Raw genomic sequence first — 13,667 nt, 5'->3', positions numbered from 1 at the left:
CTAGTTCTCACGAAGCGCAGTTCCCGAATATTTACCGGTACTAACCCCTAGGCAGGTGTAAATAGTGGCGGTTAGTGACCAAGAATATACAGCTTAATACAGAATATATATCATTAATGAAGGGGGGGGTGGGGGGTTGTGACTAAAATGCATTGCCCTGATCCCAGTAGCGGGTGCTTGTTTCCATAAAGGATACTGTGCCCGTTTAATCTTTAACTCTGTTTAAAGGTGTTTCAATATACATTAGTACATGAGTACAACTCAACATACAGTCAGGTCTGTCAGTTATAGGAATGGATCTCCTCCTGTCCGGACTGCTCAAGCTCCTCCTCAGTGACATGGTAGGTTGTTGTGTTTAGGGTTACGTTACGTTACGTGGAAGCAACAATGAACTGCTTAAGTTCATTGTACACGTTCTGAGTTTGTTAAATAAGGAACACGTAGTTGGGCAGCCCGGACCTGGGCCTGTCTTGTGTTGAAGGAGTTTAGCTTGTTGATTTGTTTTACCACACATTGCTGCTATTAGGAGTAGGAGCCAATACTAGGTGGGACATCATGATAGTATTGGATCTCACCCCTAACATGTGGCAAAATAAGGCTATTCTACCGTCTGGGCTGGGCGGGAGGGGACTAGAGAGATTTTTCCAATTCCATGGCTTCCTCTTCGTCCATTCCCCTCTTCATCTCTTCTCTTCATTTCTTTTCACTCGTCTATTCAGGTTATTTTCTCTATCTCTCTCTCTATCTAGGGCTCTCTGGGGCTCTCGCTCGCTTTTGCTATCTCTCTCTTTCACTCACTCTCTCTCTCACTCACACTCTCACTCTCACTCTCACTCTTTCTCTCTCTCTCTCTTTCTATCTCTCTCTTTATCTCACTCTTTCTATCTCTCTCTCTCCGTCTCTGTCATCGTTTATCCGTATTCGGTCCATTTTCTCCTTGGCCTGATGGCTCTCAGATGAGGCGTATTTTCGGTGAGCAGCAGTAATGAAGACTGAAATACCATTTCCTCGGTCGCTGCTGTGAGTTTTTCCATGTCCAAGGGCTGCGGTGGCGTGATCGATGCGGCTGTTTGTTTGTTGTTGTTTGTTGGTGGTCGGGTGGCCGTGCTTAGGTTTCCTTGTTTACGGTTATTGATGTGTCGGCTTGTCTCTAAGCTGCAGATATTGCTAATGACTTCCAGCCTCTACAAAGATTTCCATTTTAACGATCTGTGATTACTGCCTTTACAGAGTCAAGGATCATGCATAATGTTTGGTTTCATTTCAAAGAGAGTGAGATCTCAAAGTAATATTTTAAATCACCTCAAAATAAATATTATCATACCCTGATTTATTTGGATTTGGAAATTAATTGAGCGTTTTCCCCTGAGATATAGAGCACGAGTATAATAATGATAATGATAATAATGAAACATAACATTACATTTTGACATGATTAAACTCGAAGATGGCAAAGGTGGAGCTTGTCCAATGAGTCTTAGTCAATGTTGACGTATGGTAGAAAAGTGGTCTATAGAAAGCAGGTTGCGCTGTCGTCAGACGTCACATTCGGTTTATTTGCTCAATGCGCTATTGGAGGGATTAGTTGTTTGCAAGAAAACATAAGAAAGGAAAAGCAAGAAAAGAGGAGGCGCCTTCTCAGTTGTAGACGGCCCTCTTTGAAACATTGATTAAGTCTAGTCTAAAAATTATCGTATCCAATGTTTTTAACTAAAGCTTCCATATTGGGAATCAACAGAGCGGGGGAATAAGTGATTTGTGATCATTTTGAGTTGCAATTTCCGCGGAAATGATTTCAATCGGATTCCTCTGAGCTGCATCCTCTTCCAAGGAAGAGTGTCTCCCTCCGACTCAATCCCATCATCTTCCTCCTCCTCTTCACGCTCCATCTCTACTCGTTTTCCCTTCTTCTCTTGAATGTAATGTCCTCTACCCCCCTCCCCCCACCCTATATTTATCTGGTTCCTGTCGTCTTTATATCCTTAGACATAAAGCTCCCCCGTCTCTTGGTCTATCCGTCTCCTCCTGATAGTACTTCTCTCTCGCTGTCACTGTTTCCGTCTCTCTGCCTCCTTCTCCGTCCGTCAGTCTGTTCTTCGATCTGTTCAGCAGCCCTGTCGGTCTGTCCGTCTGTCTGTCTTACTAACAGCATGCGTGTACATTCGTTTTTCCGATCCGACTGTCCCTCTGTCTGTCCTTAAAGATCTCCTATTTCTTGCGTTTTTTTGAAGGAAGTAGTCCAATCCTTGGTCGTTTTTAACTCACTATATTTGTTAAAGTTGGCTTATTTCGGTATGGTAACTTTGAAGCAAAAGGGAGGGAATTGTATCTAATGCGTATTGAGAATAATATCGTGCACTGCTTCGAGTCCCGGGCTTAGGCCCGGTCCTCTCGGCGGGGCTACCTATTCGTTCTGTCTTCTCAATCTGAATTCCGCACTGTGATCGTCAAGTAGGCGTGGCCTATGTGAAGTGGGCGTGACTGGTGTGACATAATGGCTCCGCCATCCTCACCTGTCTAAAGGTGCTGCCATCTGTGGCTGGAGTAGTTATTGCAGATTATGTGTTCGATCCTGCTTCCTAGTGGTTATGTGAGGGTAATGCAGCTTGTGTGTTCGATCCTGCTTCCTAGTGGCTATGTGGGGGCAGCTTATGTGCTTAAAATACGTAACATATTATACTACTTTTCTGGTCTTCATTTCTTATTAATGACTCCTATAGAGCAACCTGACACGAATCACAGCCCAAAAAACGATGTAGATTTTCGGGAAACTCTTCCACTCATCTGGGGGCTTTCAGCATCCTCTGTCAACACTCGGGGTTCTCCGCCCCCTCGCCCCCCTCCTGCCAACCCCACTCCGTTGTGATTGGTTACCTGCCGCAAGAGCGTGTTGCAGCATTACCATACATGGAAAATCTGGATTGATCTATGTAGATAAATCCCGGAAATTTGAACAAGTGAATCGCGACGGGCGTCCCTATTGTTTAGTGCTCTGCACAGCCAACCCAGACGGTCAGCAGGGAATACGTCTAAATGCATGTACCTCATTATTTGACACTTTAGTATGGTTAAACATGACTATAAATCATTATAACAACGTTTATTATAGGTCCTAAAAGTCGAAAAAGCATAATAGGTGCACTTTAAATCTGTTCATCAGCCGAGTCTTCCTGACCAACTGCCTGCTAGTTAGCATGTCGTGCTGTCTCTCTGTCCGTCCCAATGCCTCCTTGTATGTCTGTCCGTCCGTATGTCTGCCATCGACCAGACCACCTACATATCCCCTTTTACCCTTCCTGTCCTTTAAGTGGACCTCCCTACTCGCTCTGAAAGTCCTTCATACATAAGGTGTGTGAGTGTGCATGTGTGTGCGCTTGTGTATGTGTGTGCCTGCACATGTGTGTGTGTGTGTGTGTGTGTGTGTGTGTGTGTGTGTGTGTGTGTGTGTGTGTGTGTGTGTGTGTGTGTGTGTGTGTGTGTGTGTGTGTGTGTGCATGGGTGACAGACAATCAGGCAGGCTGGTGGCCCCCTCGCCGCTACATCAGTGCTGATAAGGCCCCGCTTTTGTTTCAGAGTCATTTAAAGCGCTGGTGGTTTATCGCCGCGGTTCAGGTGTATGGAGATAAGCCCGGCGGCATCGCCCCAGCTCCTCTTCACAATGACGGGATGCAGAGTGTGTGTGTGTGTGTGTGTGTGTGTGTGTGTGTGTGTGTGTGTGTGTGTGTGTGTGTGTGTGTGTGTGTGTGTGTGTGTGTGTGTGTGTGTGTGTGTGTGTGCACGTGGGTGCATGTGCGTGCGTGTTTATGTGTATGTGTGTCAACATCAGTGTGTGTGTGTGTGTGCGTGTGCGTGTGTCTGTGTCTGTCAATGCAATGCTTTTAGGAACATCGAGCCAAACCGTAAAACAAGCACAAACAACAAGCACACACATTTAGACTGCAACAACAGAAAACGTATTACCTGTGGACATACGAGTCGACTGCACGCACCATGTGATGCAATCAAATGCAATGAACCCCGAGCGAAGACTAAAAGAGTGAACGAAGTGAACAGACAGGAGGAGCACTTAGTCAATAGCTTCCTGCCTTGATTACCTCGTCAATGTGTTGGAGTCAGAAGCAGGAGCTGTCACAACGCCTCATGTTCTTAGTATAAAAAGATAGGTTCGGGAGTTGAGGGAGTCTGCTTTTCTGTGCTTTGTTTTTTTATATTGATACACATAACACAAACGTTTTTTGTTTGTCTTAAGAAAACTGCCTTTTGCCTGTTTCTTTGCAGATGGCTGAGGTGTTGTGTGTGCTGTAAAGGCACTGATACTTGTTCTTGTTCATTTAAGACGCACATGTCACAAGATGAACATGCCCTGTGGACACGTAATGCCCAGCGCATTAGTTGAATGTGTTTTCTCTTTCTTTCCTGTAGACCTCTGCAGTGAAATCCAAGTCGTTTGAGAAAGAACATTCATCGTTCGGTTTTCTTACCTCTTAACCTGGAATGTTTTAAATGCATCTTATGCTTTCGAACAAGTAGAAATATCCCTTTATTAAAGCAATAATACAGGCTTAAACACTTTGACATTGTTAAAAAAAACATCCACCATTGATTTCCTTTTCATTCAAGGATTAATTGTCTTGAAATGTGTCAAAGTCTACTCTATGGTTACTTAATTTGCTACCGGCTGTTGTTTCAGGCTTCCCGTGATCTGCTCCAGTGGGCTATTTTCCAAGTTTGGTTAGTTTGGTATAGTTAGCCAGACTTACTTTCGCTATCCTCTCTCAACATAAGAAGCCAACATTCTGTAAAAGGTACATTTATAAATTTGCAGTTTGGGAAGTCTGCTGTGATACAATATGTCACTCCGCCGATCAAAGTGTTGCAAAAGAATAATTTATAACATTCATAATTTACATTCATTCATAACACAAAGCTACTACTGAGGCTAACAAGTTGCTGTGCTAAATAAACCATCTTACCTTCCATGAGCATGTGATTTGGAATGATTCCTCTTCCTGTTGTTGTTCTGATAGACAGACATACACACGCACTAGGGATGGGCAAAATGATTCTTTTCCGGGAACTAGTTCTTTCAGTTCAGTTCACTATAACGATTTGTTTATTTGATTCGGTCGTTATAATTCGTTCGTTACGTCAGATTACATCTTAAAAAAAATAAAAAATAAAAAACTTTTTTTTATATATATATATTTTTTTTTAATTGGTTGTGGGTCCGGATAGGACCGTCAAGCCCGCAGTCTGCCGTTTGGAGATTCCTACTACATAGTATATCGAACGTCCCACCAATATTTATACCACTTGCTTACTCTCTATATTTCATTCATGGTTTTACATTTATAATTTTATTTTACTTTACATTTAATTCTTCATTGTTCAGGCATTACAGAACTTGCATGGTCATAAATAAAAACTACGAACTGCAGTTTAATTTCTTTGTTTGTTCTTAAATTGACGTAGAATGGAGCAAAGACTCCTGGGATTGGGAAATGCGTTTATCCAATAAACAGATGGAGGTCAAGTCTATTTTCGAAAAAATGTCGGGGGATATATGAGTGGCCCCATGTCGAATGGTGTGACCCAAGATACGTCAGACAGAGAAAGCGCGCATATTCGACGGTACCGCCTTGTCATTGGTTTACCCAGGTGCCATTCCAGCACCATTGCTACCTCTCATTGGCTGAATCTTTGAGAAAGTTGTAGACTCAATCAATATAAGTCGCGGGGAGACGGAGCTCTGTTCGTTTGTATATTTTATTTACGTGACCATATGTTTGGTTTATGTTAAAAAAAAAGAATCAAAGAACCAGTTCTTCTTGTTTTGGGGAACCAGTTCTTGTCGTTCACGTTCGGGATTCGTTCGTTGTAACGAATCAGTCGCGACCGACACATCCCTAACACGCACACACACAGACACACACAAACATACACACACGCAAGTACCATACACACACAAACACACACACTTACTCTTTCACCATTATTTTGAGCACATTGCTTAAGATCTATTTACAGAAAGAGAATCTTTCATCTACACGCACACACAAACACACACACACACACACACACACACACACACACACACACACACACACACACACACACACACACACACACACACACACACACACACACACACACACACACACACACACTACCACACATTCATGGCCCATTATATGTTTAACTTTCCACCTTGTTTTTCCGACCGCAATGGAGGAAACACACTGGAGGACTTTGACTCATGATGCATCGGGCACTGCAGAATGGCTAGAAAGCAAGCAATGCATAATACAATATAAATATACCAATATAGCCCATTGGGTACTGCTGTACACACATGAGGGTGTGGGCTGGAGACAGCAGCCCTTGAAGGAGCCTCATGTCTGGCCAACATTGCTTGTCTTGTCAGCATGACTCTGAAAGACCACTCCAGGTGACGTGTCAGCGCTCTCAGGAACTGTTTGTCCCGCCTCCAGCGCTGATTAAGAATTTAAAGACATGCTTCAGTTCTCTGATGTCTGACATAACTCAAGAAGTTGATGGTGTGGAATGGAAAGGTTTTTTCAGAAGTCTCAAGATGACTTAGGATTGAGTTGTATATCCTGTGTGTGTGTGTGTGTGTGTGTGTGTGTGTGTGTGTGTGTGTGTGTGTGTGTGTGTGTGTGTGTGTGTGTGTGTGTGTGTGTGTGTGTGTGTGTGTGTGTGAGATTTCTTTCACTTTGTTTTACGAACGAGTGTTTGCCCTTAATTTACTTTGATTTTTAAATTATCGCAATCAAATGATTTACCTATTCAGCCAAGTGTGCCATCATTAAGCAAAGGTTTATTAGTTAGGAATTAAATCAAGTTGACTTCCTCTATATGTTAAAAATGCAACGTGCCTTCACACAGCTAGCTAACATTCTGTAGGTGATGTCCTTTCCTCTTGATCTCCCAATACGATTTCACACAACATAACTTTCTTCTCTGCGTATTCTACTTTGTATTTTGTCAGTAGTGTTGAGGATACGTCACCATTTAATGTCATCTTTCAGTCATCCATTTAAATTCTCCTCTCTCTCCCTGCAACCAGCGTCCTCACCACTGTTATCGTTGCCCTCAGTCAGCCAGCCGGTCAGAGCGTCTGCTTTGAAGGTCCTGATTATAGCATTTGAATTCCATATGCGGTTGCCATGAGAACCGCCGTTCAGTTTTTAAATGTCCGCCCTCACTACACATTTAAAGAGCTGTCTTTGGTTCCTTACTCCATTGAACTTTTATTATAAATTTGTTTGTTCCCTATTTATCTATCATTTACCATTGAGTCACTAAGCTACGTATAGGCCACCTGATTACAAAGTCTAATGTGACTTGCGATTGCAAGATTACTTATGAGCAAGTAGGAAATGTAGGCATCTAACTCAAGGACACTTATAGATTGTGGACGCCCTGGTTGAAATCTGGGTTAAAGCTGGGCCCAATGGACTATCATCTCACTTCATAAAGCAGAAGAGTTTTTAAAACCCAAACCACATGAGCCTGTGACCTCCACCCCTGTCCTTCTCTGTTCCCCTCGTCTCTGGGCTCTTCCCCCTTGTGACCCTGTTGTTTTCTCCTCCACAGCTGGCGACCTGGGACTCCACGAGGGGAATGAACGGCAGCCTGAAGGAGAATCGCATCGAGAGCAGCATGCAGGGGGTCACCCTCAAGGTGGTGACGCTGCTGGTGAGTCGGGGGGCAGGGGGGGGTGGCGGTGGAGGTGTTGGTGGTGGGGGTTTGGATGCTAGTGGGGGTGGTGATGGTGGTGGTGGTGGAGGTGGGGGGGCAGTGTTGGAGGTGAGGGGTGGGGCAGGTGATGGGGGTGGTGGTGGGGGTAGGGGTGGTGCTTGGGTTGATGGGGTTGGTGGGGGTGTTGGTGGTGGGAGGAGCCCACTGACAATTACAGTTAATCTCAGTCGCTTTGGTACATTTCTCAGATCAGAATTGAAAATTGCAAAACAGTAAGTGCATTTCTCAAAACAATTCGTACAAATAGCAAAACACCATGGATTTCATGCAAAAGCAAGTCTCTTGCTCAAAATCCTTAGTTTGTTTCTCAAATGTAAATATCTGTGTCAATGAACATGTCAGTGCCATTAAAATGACAAGTCCTTGTGTCATTGTGTACGGACAAGACAGTCAAATTTCTTAGTCATGTTGTCAATATAACAGTATATAACAATTCAGGACAGATTTAGAAAAAAAGTCTAATGGAAATGTAAAGAAATATGCTTGACATATTATGACAACTTTTTCAACCATTTTGCATGTAAAGACTTATGCAATGAACTAATGCCTAAAAGTTGTGGGGGTGAGACTATTCAATGGAGACCCATTAGAATACATTTTGATCAACATGACATAAGCAATTGATAATGTAGGAAAGAGCAGAGAATTGTACATAATCATTTGCATGAATGTACCAAAGCATTTGCAACTTGTTCAAAGAAATTAGAAACTGCTTCTTTGATGTGCACAAACGACACAATGATGTGAAGATTGAACAGGTAGTTTTGAGAATTTCATTTCTGATTTGAGAAATGTACCAAAGCGAGTGCGACTGAGAAAAACTGTTATATCCCGGCCAGCAGGCAATTACCTCAGACTAAAAATAATGTTGTTGTGCGTCACCAGGGAAAGTACCCCCCCATAAAACAAGATATAATCATTTAGAAATGCTTAAAGAGGATGGTATGAGTGATGGATGTGGGCGGAGCCTCGCAAACATGGATGGATGGATGGACGGATGGATAGTAGATAAGATAAGAAGATAGATCGGACACATTTGCACGTATATATGCTTTTAGTGGTTTGAAGAGGCACTGCAACAAGGTACCAAACAACAAAGTGCTCGATATACATATGTAGCAAACATGTCAAGCCGATGAAATAGCGACACATGATCCTGAAACATTGTGTCTCCCCTGATGCACTTCGTCCTTGTCACAGTTTTTGGCCATTTCTGAGGATTTATAAAGTATTCCAGCTCACCTTTGAATCGACAGAGCACCGGCAAGCTATTAAATTCAACCTTTCATTGCCGCACCCTATCCTTGACTTTCGCAGTGCAAGAAGCCACAGTTTATGTCCCTGCTTTCCTTGCCCTTTCCCTTCTCCTCGAGCTCCTACCTCTCACGCGGTCTCACTCCCTCTCTCTCTGCCTCCTCCTTCTTACCCAACTCTTTCTTTTTATTCCGCGATGATACTCCCAACCCATTACAAACGAGCCATGGTTGGGTGCGTTACATTTAGAACGGGCTAGTTCAGACTGATGAGGCTAAGGCCGTTGCCATGGCACCAAATGTTACAGATCAACTGTCGCATGGAGGAAGAAAGGCTTCTTATTAAGACAGAGTTTGGCTGGGAGCACTTAAGGAATTCTTAGTTTAGGTGTCACAGGAAACTTTTAAAGATGATGGACTTTCTGACATTTCAAAATCGAGTCCGCACAGGAATTATTGACCGCTGGTAAACGGCGTGTCTTTGATTAAGTACAGAGGCACAAATATAAAAGTATGGACAAGCAAGTACTCACCAACGCACGCAGTTATGATCCAAGTATCACGGATATATGGCTTCATAATAAAAAATAGACCATCCGCTCCATTATCTCTATGCTGTAATCCCCGGTACCAGAGACAATAAACATCATATTTCCGTACAACTAATTTGCGACTAATAGACGTCCAAACAGCTAACCCCCGTCCATCCTCTGGGTGACTTCATCGTGAACAGGAGCAGCCGTTCGTCATGGTGGCAGAGAACATCCTGGGTCAGCCCAAGAGGTACAAGGGCTTCTCCATCGACGTCCTGGACGCCCTGGCCAAGACGCTGGGCTTCAAGTACAACATCTACCAGGTCGGGGACGGCAAGTACGGCGTGGCGCTCGCCAACGGGTCATGGAACGGCATGATCGGAGAGCTCATCGGCAAGGTTAGACCCGGGATGACACTCCCAGTCACATTCCCCCCGCATCCCATCTGTCGTTCGCTCAGCACTCATGCAATATTTGGGAATGTGGAAGGAGTTCTGTCAGCATAACCCCGATATGTAGAACGTGATCATAACCATGATATGTGTTGCTTTGTTATCCACATTTTTTTAACACATTAAGCCGATAGGGATGTATCATAAACTAATGATAAAAGTTAACAGGCGAAAGCTTTGGTGTATTTTAGCAAAGTATTTATTTATGTTCCCTATACTCCCTGCTAATATAAGATCCTGGGACATGTAACAGCCATCAGTCAGCATCAGGCTGTAGCCTCGGTCAGGTGCAGTCTTATCGCTCAAACTGTGTGTCTGAGGGCCTCTGGGTTTAGGTGGGAATGACTGATGGTTGTATATGCTCCATACATCTGACAGGATAAGTATCCACTGCTCTCATCACTACTGTTTGAACGCCCTGACAGACGTCACTTTCAGATATTAATGTGGAGGAAATACAAATGAACCCATTTTACTACCATATTACCATATTATTTTTACAGATGGATCAGAATATATACAAAATATTTTTTATAAAGTAGACTTAATAAAATAATACAAACACAAAAGGGCATACGAAATGCAATGGTATATTGCATTTCATTTTATTCACTTATTATATAAGTTGCAGTTCATGTAACGAAATACATTTTAATAAACTTCTCTGAAGGAAATAGTTGTGGTTGTTTTCGGGGCTGGTTACCGACATGGATTTCGGGGGACCTTGTTAACATGCTAACAAGATGATCAGCTAATAGCAGACATGTTGTTGTGGGTTTCACTGTGTGCAGGATCAGCTGTCCCCTGACCCCAATATAGTAGACCTTAATGGGAAAGGTAATGGGCTAGCAGCACAGTAGTACACTGAGAGTTACTTTATACTGTGTCAACTGACCCCTGGGGCCTATTCTCTCCCCCTACATCCTGTATAGCTACTTTACTCTTTCACTGAATTCCAATGGGGAGATTTGCTGAGCAGGAAACGATTTCCACTAAATTCTCCGACCGGGGCCGGGTCAGACACTCTGCCATGTGTTCGGTATTGGAGAACTACAGGAGGGTGTAAGACGGTATAAAAAACACATTAAGAAGACACAAAAAAATTCTCGACCCATCCATTTCCTCACAACACAAAACCTCGACCAACCACGACCCAACCCTGGCCCCTCTTGTCCTGTGTACGTCCGCAGCGGGCCGACCTGGCCCTGTCGGCCATCACCATCACCCCGGAGAGGGAGAGCGTGGTGGACTTCAGCAAGCGCTACCTAGACTACTCGGTGGGCATCCTGATGCGCAGGACGGAGGAGAAGATTAACATCTTCTCCCTGCTGGCGCCCTTCGACCTGGCCGTGTGGGCCTGCATCGCCGCCGCCATCCCCGTGGTGGGCGTCATGATCTTCCTGCTGCGGCGGATCGCGGCCGTGCGGTCCCAGGGCAGCGCCTCAGCCGGTGGTGGTGTGGGTGGTGGTGGGGCTGGAGGTGGAGGCGCTCACCCAGCGGCCTCCATGTCCAACTCGCTGCAGAGCGCCATCTGGATCGTCTACGGGGCCTTCGTCCAACAAGGTGAGCGGGACTCTTTGGGGATGGGACGGGAAGGTCCGGGTTACTAGTTTTATTTTATTAAATGGCGGTTACGACAAAGCTGGCCTTTTGGTTTTGCTCATCTTCACTCGCATGGAACAGGAGGAAACACACAACAGATGCATTCTTCCAAACCCCACACACACACACAAACTTGCTTGTTTGTGTGTGTGGGGCAATGATGTGATGCGTTCTTTGAACTACATGGCAAATGGCGTGAGTGTGTGGTGTGTGTGTATGTGTGTGTGTGTGTGTGTGGGGGGCAATGATATCTAGTACTGTATACTTTATTTTAGTAGTTGAGGTTGGATGAAATCCAGTCCTTGGACTAAGCAGATTTTTACTTAGAAAAGAGACATGAGCCAACAAACACGGCAATGGCTGCACCCTTGGCTTTTGAACCGTGTCTGGGAATTGTTATGCCACAGTTCCTTCAAGTATCTTCAACTGCAATAAGTGTCTATATCAGTGACTGATACTGAAAAGGCCTTCGCACTACAGCATTTATTGTTCTGTGAGCCGTGTGTTTAAGCCTGCCTCTCTTATTTAAAGGAGAGGTTGCATTCTCTTTGACTCCATGACTACTTTTCTCAATGCTTATTGGTCTTAATATCGACTGGTCTTGCTTCATTTAATCGCGTGTTGCATTTAGTTGGGTAACCCGAGTCTCTTTGATAGAGACTTCTGAAGTTCCGAATGTCGGAAGGAAAATGTATTTCCCTCGATGATTTCGTAATGATGTTATCACATCTGGCGTGGCTTTGTAGTACTGTAGATACGGACACGTACGCAACCGCACGCACACACATACGCACAGACGCACACAGTGCCGCTGCTAGCTATTTTGGGGCCCTAAGCATAACTCCTTTATGCCCCCCCCCCCCCCCCCCCCCCCCGAAAAAAAGAATTGGTTTCTGCCAGTTTAACATTTTATTAAAACGCAAAAGTTAAATCTACTTTGTAAACACAGTTCACAGAACAGCCAAAACATACATACAGTACACACAAGTATTGGAATGTCCAAAATCTTTTAAATTAAATAGTTATCCATAAATACAAACTTAAAACCAGAAGTATACAAGTAAAACAATTCTTCTATGAAGCAAAGATTAACAAGCAGAAACTATTTACACAAATATTTACAGACTTTACTTTGTAAACAGAGACAGCCTATTTTTTTTTTTTTCTTTTTTTTTTGGGGGGCCCCCTCAGGACTTGAGGCCCTACGCGCAGCGCGTAGTGCGCATTATGGTTGCGGCGGCACTGGACGCACACACAAATAGCTGATATATGTTCAAACACAGCATGTCTATAATGTTATTGGAACACATGCTAGTCTGAGTTTCTTTTGTTATTTCGATACTGCTACTTTAAATTCTGGGGATGTGTGGGGGAAAATATTGTCTTAATGTCCTTGTCTCATCTAATGTCCAGGCGACCTTAACCTTTCCTCGTATCAAAGTCATTTCATAGGAGAATGAAAGCAGATAATGATGGATGCAGTGTTGTCAACTAGAAAGTTACCGTTTCTTTTGGGCCATCCAAAGGGTACAGCTGCTCATGCCTTTATGCTTCCCGACGACTACATATTCATTACTTTTCACATTTCCTCCCAGCTTTTACTCTGACATTTGTATGGCTTCACGGTTGGAAACCGCAATGTATTCTGAGCCCCCCCCCCCATCCCTTCTCTTTTGTGCTTGGTTATGAACATTCACTGAGACTCAAGTAAGTGAGATGGACATAGAGTCGGACACCGACACGATGGGAAGATACCAAAGACAATGCGACCATCTATCTGTGTCTTGTTTGTGGGGAAAAGGCCGGATACACATGAGGCCACACACTGACACGTGAGGTTAGACCGGAGGGAACACAAAGCGAACATTATGACATGACAGTGTGCTGCGGCTGCCTTGATAGGCTGTAGTAGGAGTTACACAATACACCCAGATGTATAAGAGGAGAAGCTTTCTACTTCATACCCTGGCCTGTTAATGTTGGATGAAGATAGATCAGAGTGTGGGTTATGAGTGGAGGGTTCAGGAGGAAGCATACAGGTGTTG

General features: G+C 44.1%; 1 protein-coding gene across 1 annotated transcript in view; it reads left to right on the top strand.

Annotated features, from left to right (window-relative positions):
- grid1a (glutamate receptor, ionotropic, delta 1a) overlaps positions 1-13,667 on the top strand; it is a 236,945-nt gene that overhangs the window by 200,161 nt on the left and 23,117 nt on the right. The window contains exons 9-11 of the mRNA XM_030378982.1: positions 7,618-7,719; positions 9,769-9,966; positions 11,211-11,583. Coding sequence (XP_030234842.1) covers positions 7,618-7,719; positions 9,769-9,966; positions 11,211-11,583 — 673 coding nt within the window. The remainder of the gene's footprint in view (positions 1-7,617; positions 7,720-9,768; positions 9,967-11,210; positions 11,584-13,667) is intronic.

The sequence above is a fragment of the Gadus morhua genome, chromosome 15 (genome assembly GCF_902167405.1).
Source record: "Gadus morhua chromosome 15, gadMor3.0, whole genome shotgun sequence".
Lineage (NCBI taxonomy): Eukaryota > Metazoa > Chordata > Actinopteri > Gadiformes > Gadidae > Gadus > Gadus morhua.
This window is presented reverse-complemented; position numbering and strand designations above follow the sequence as displayed.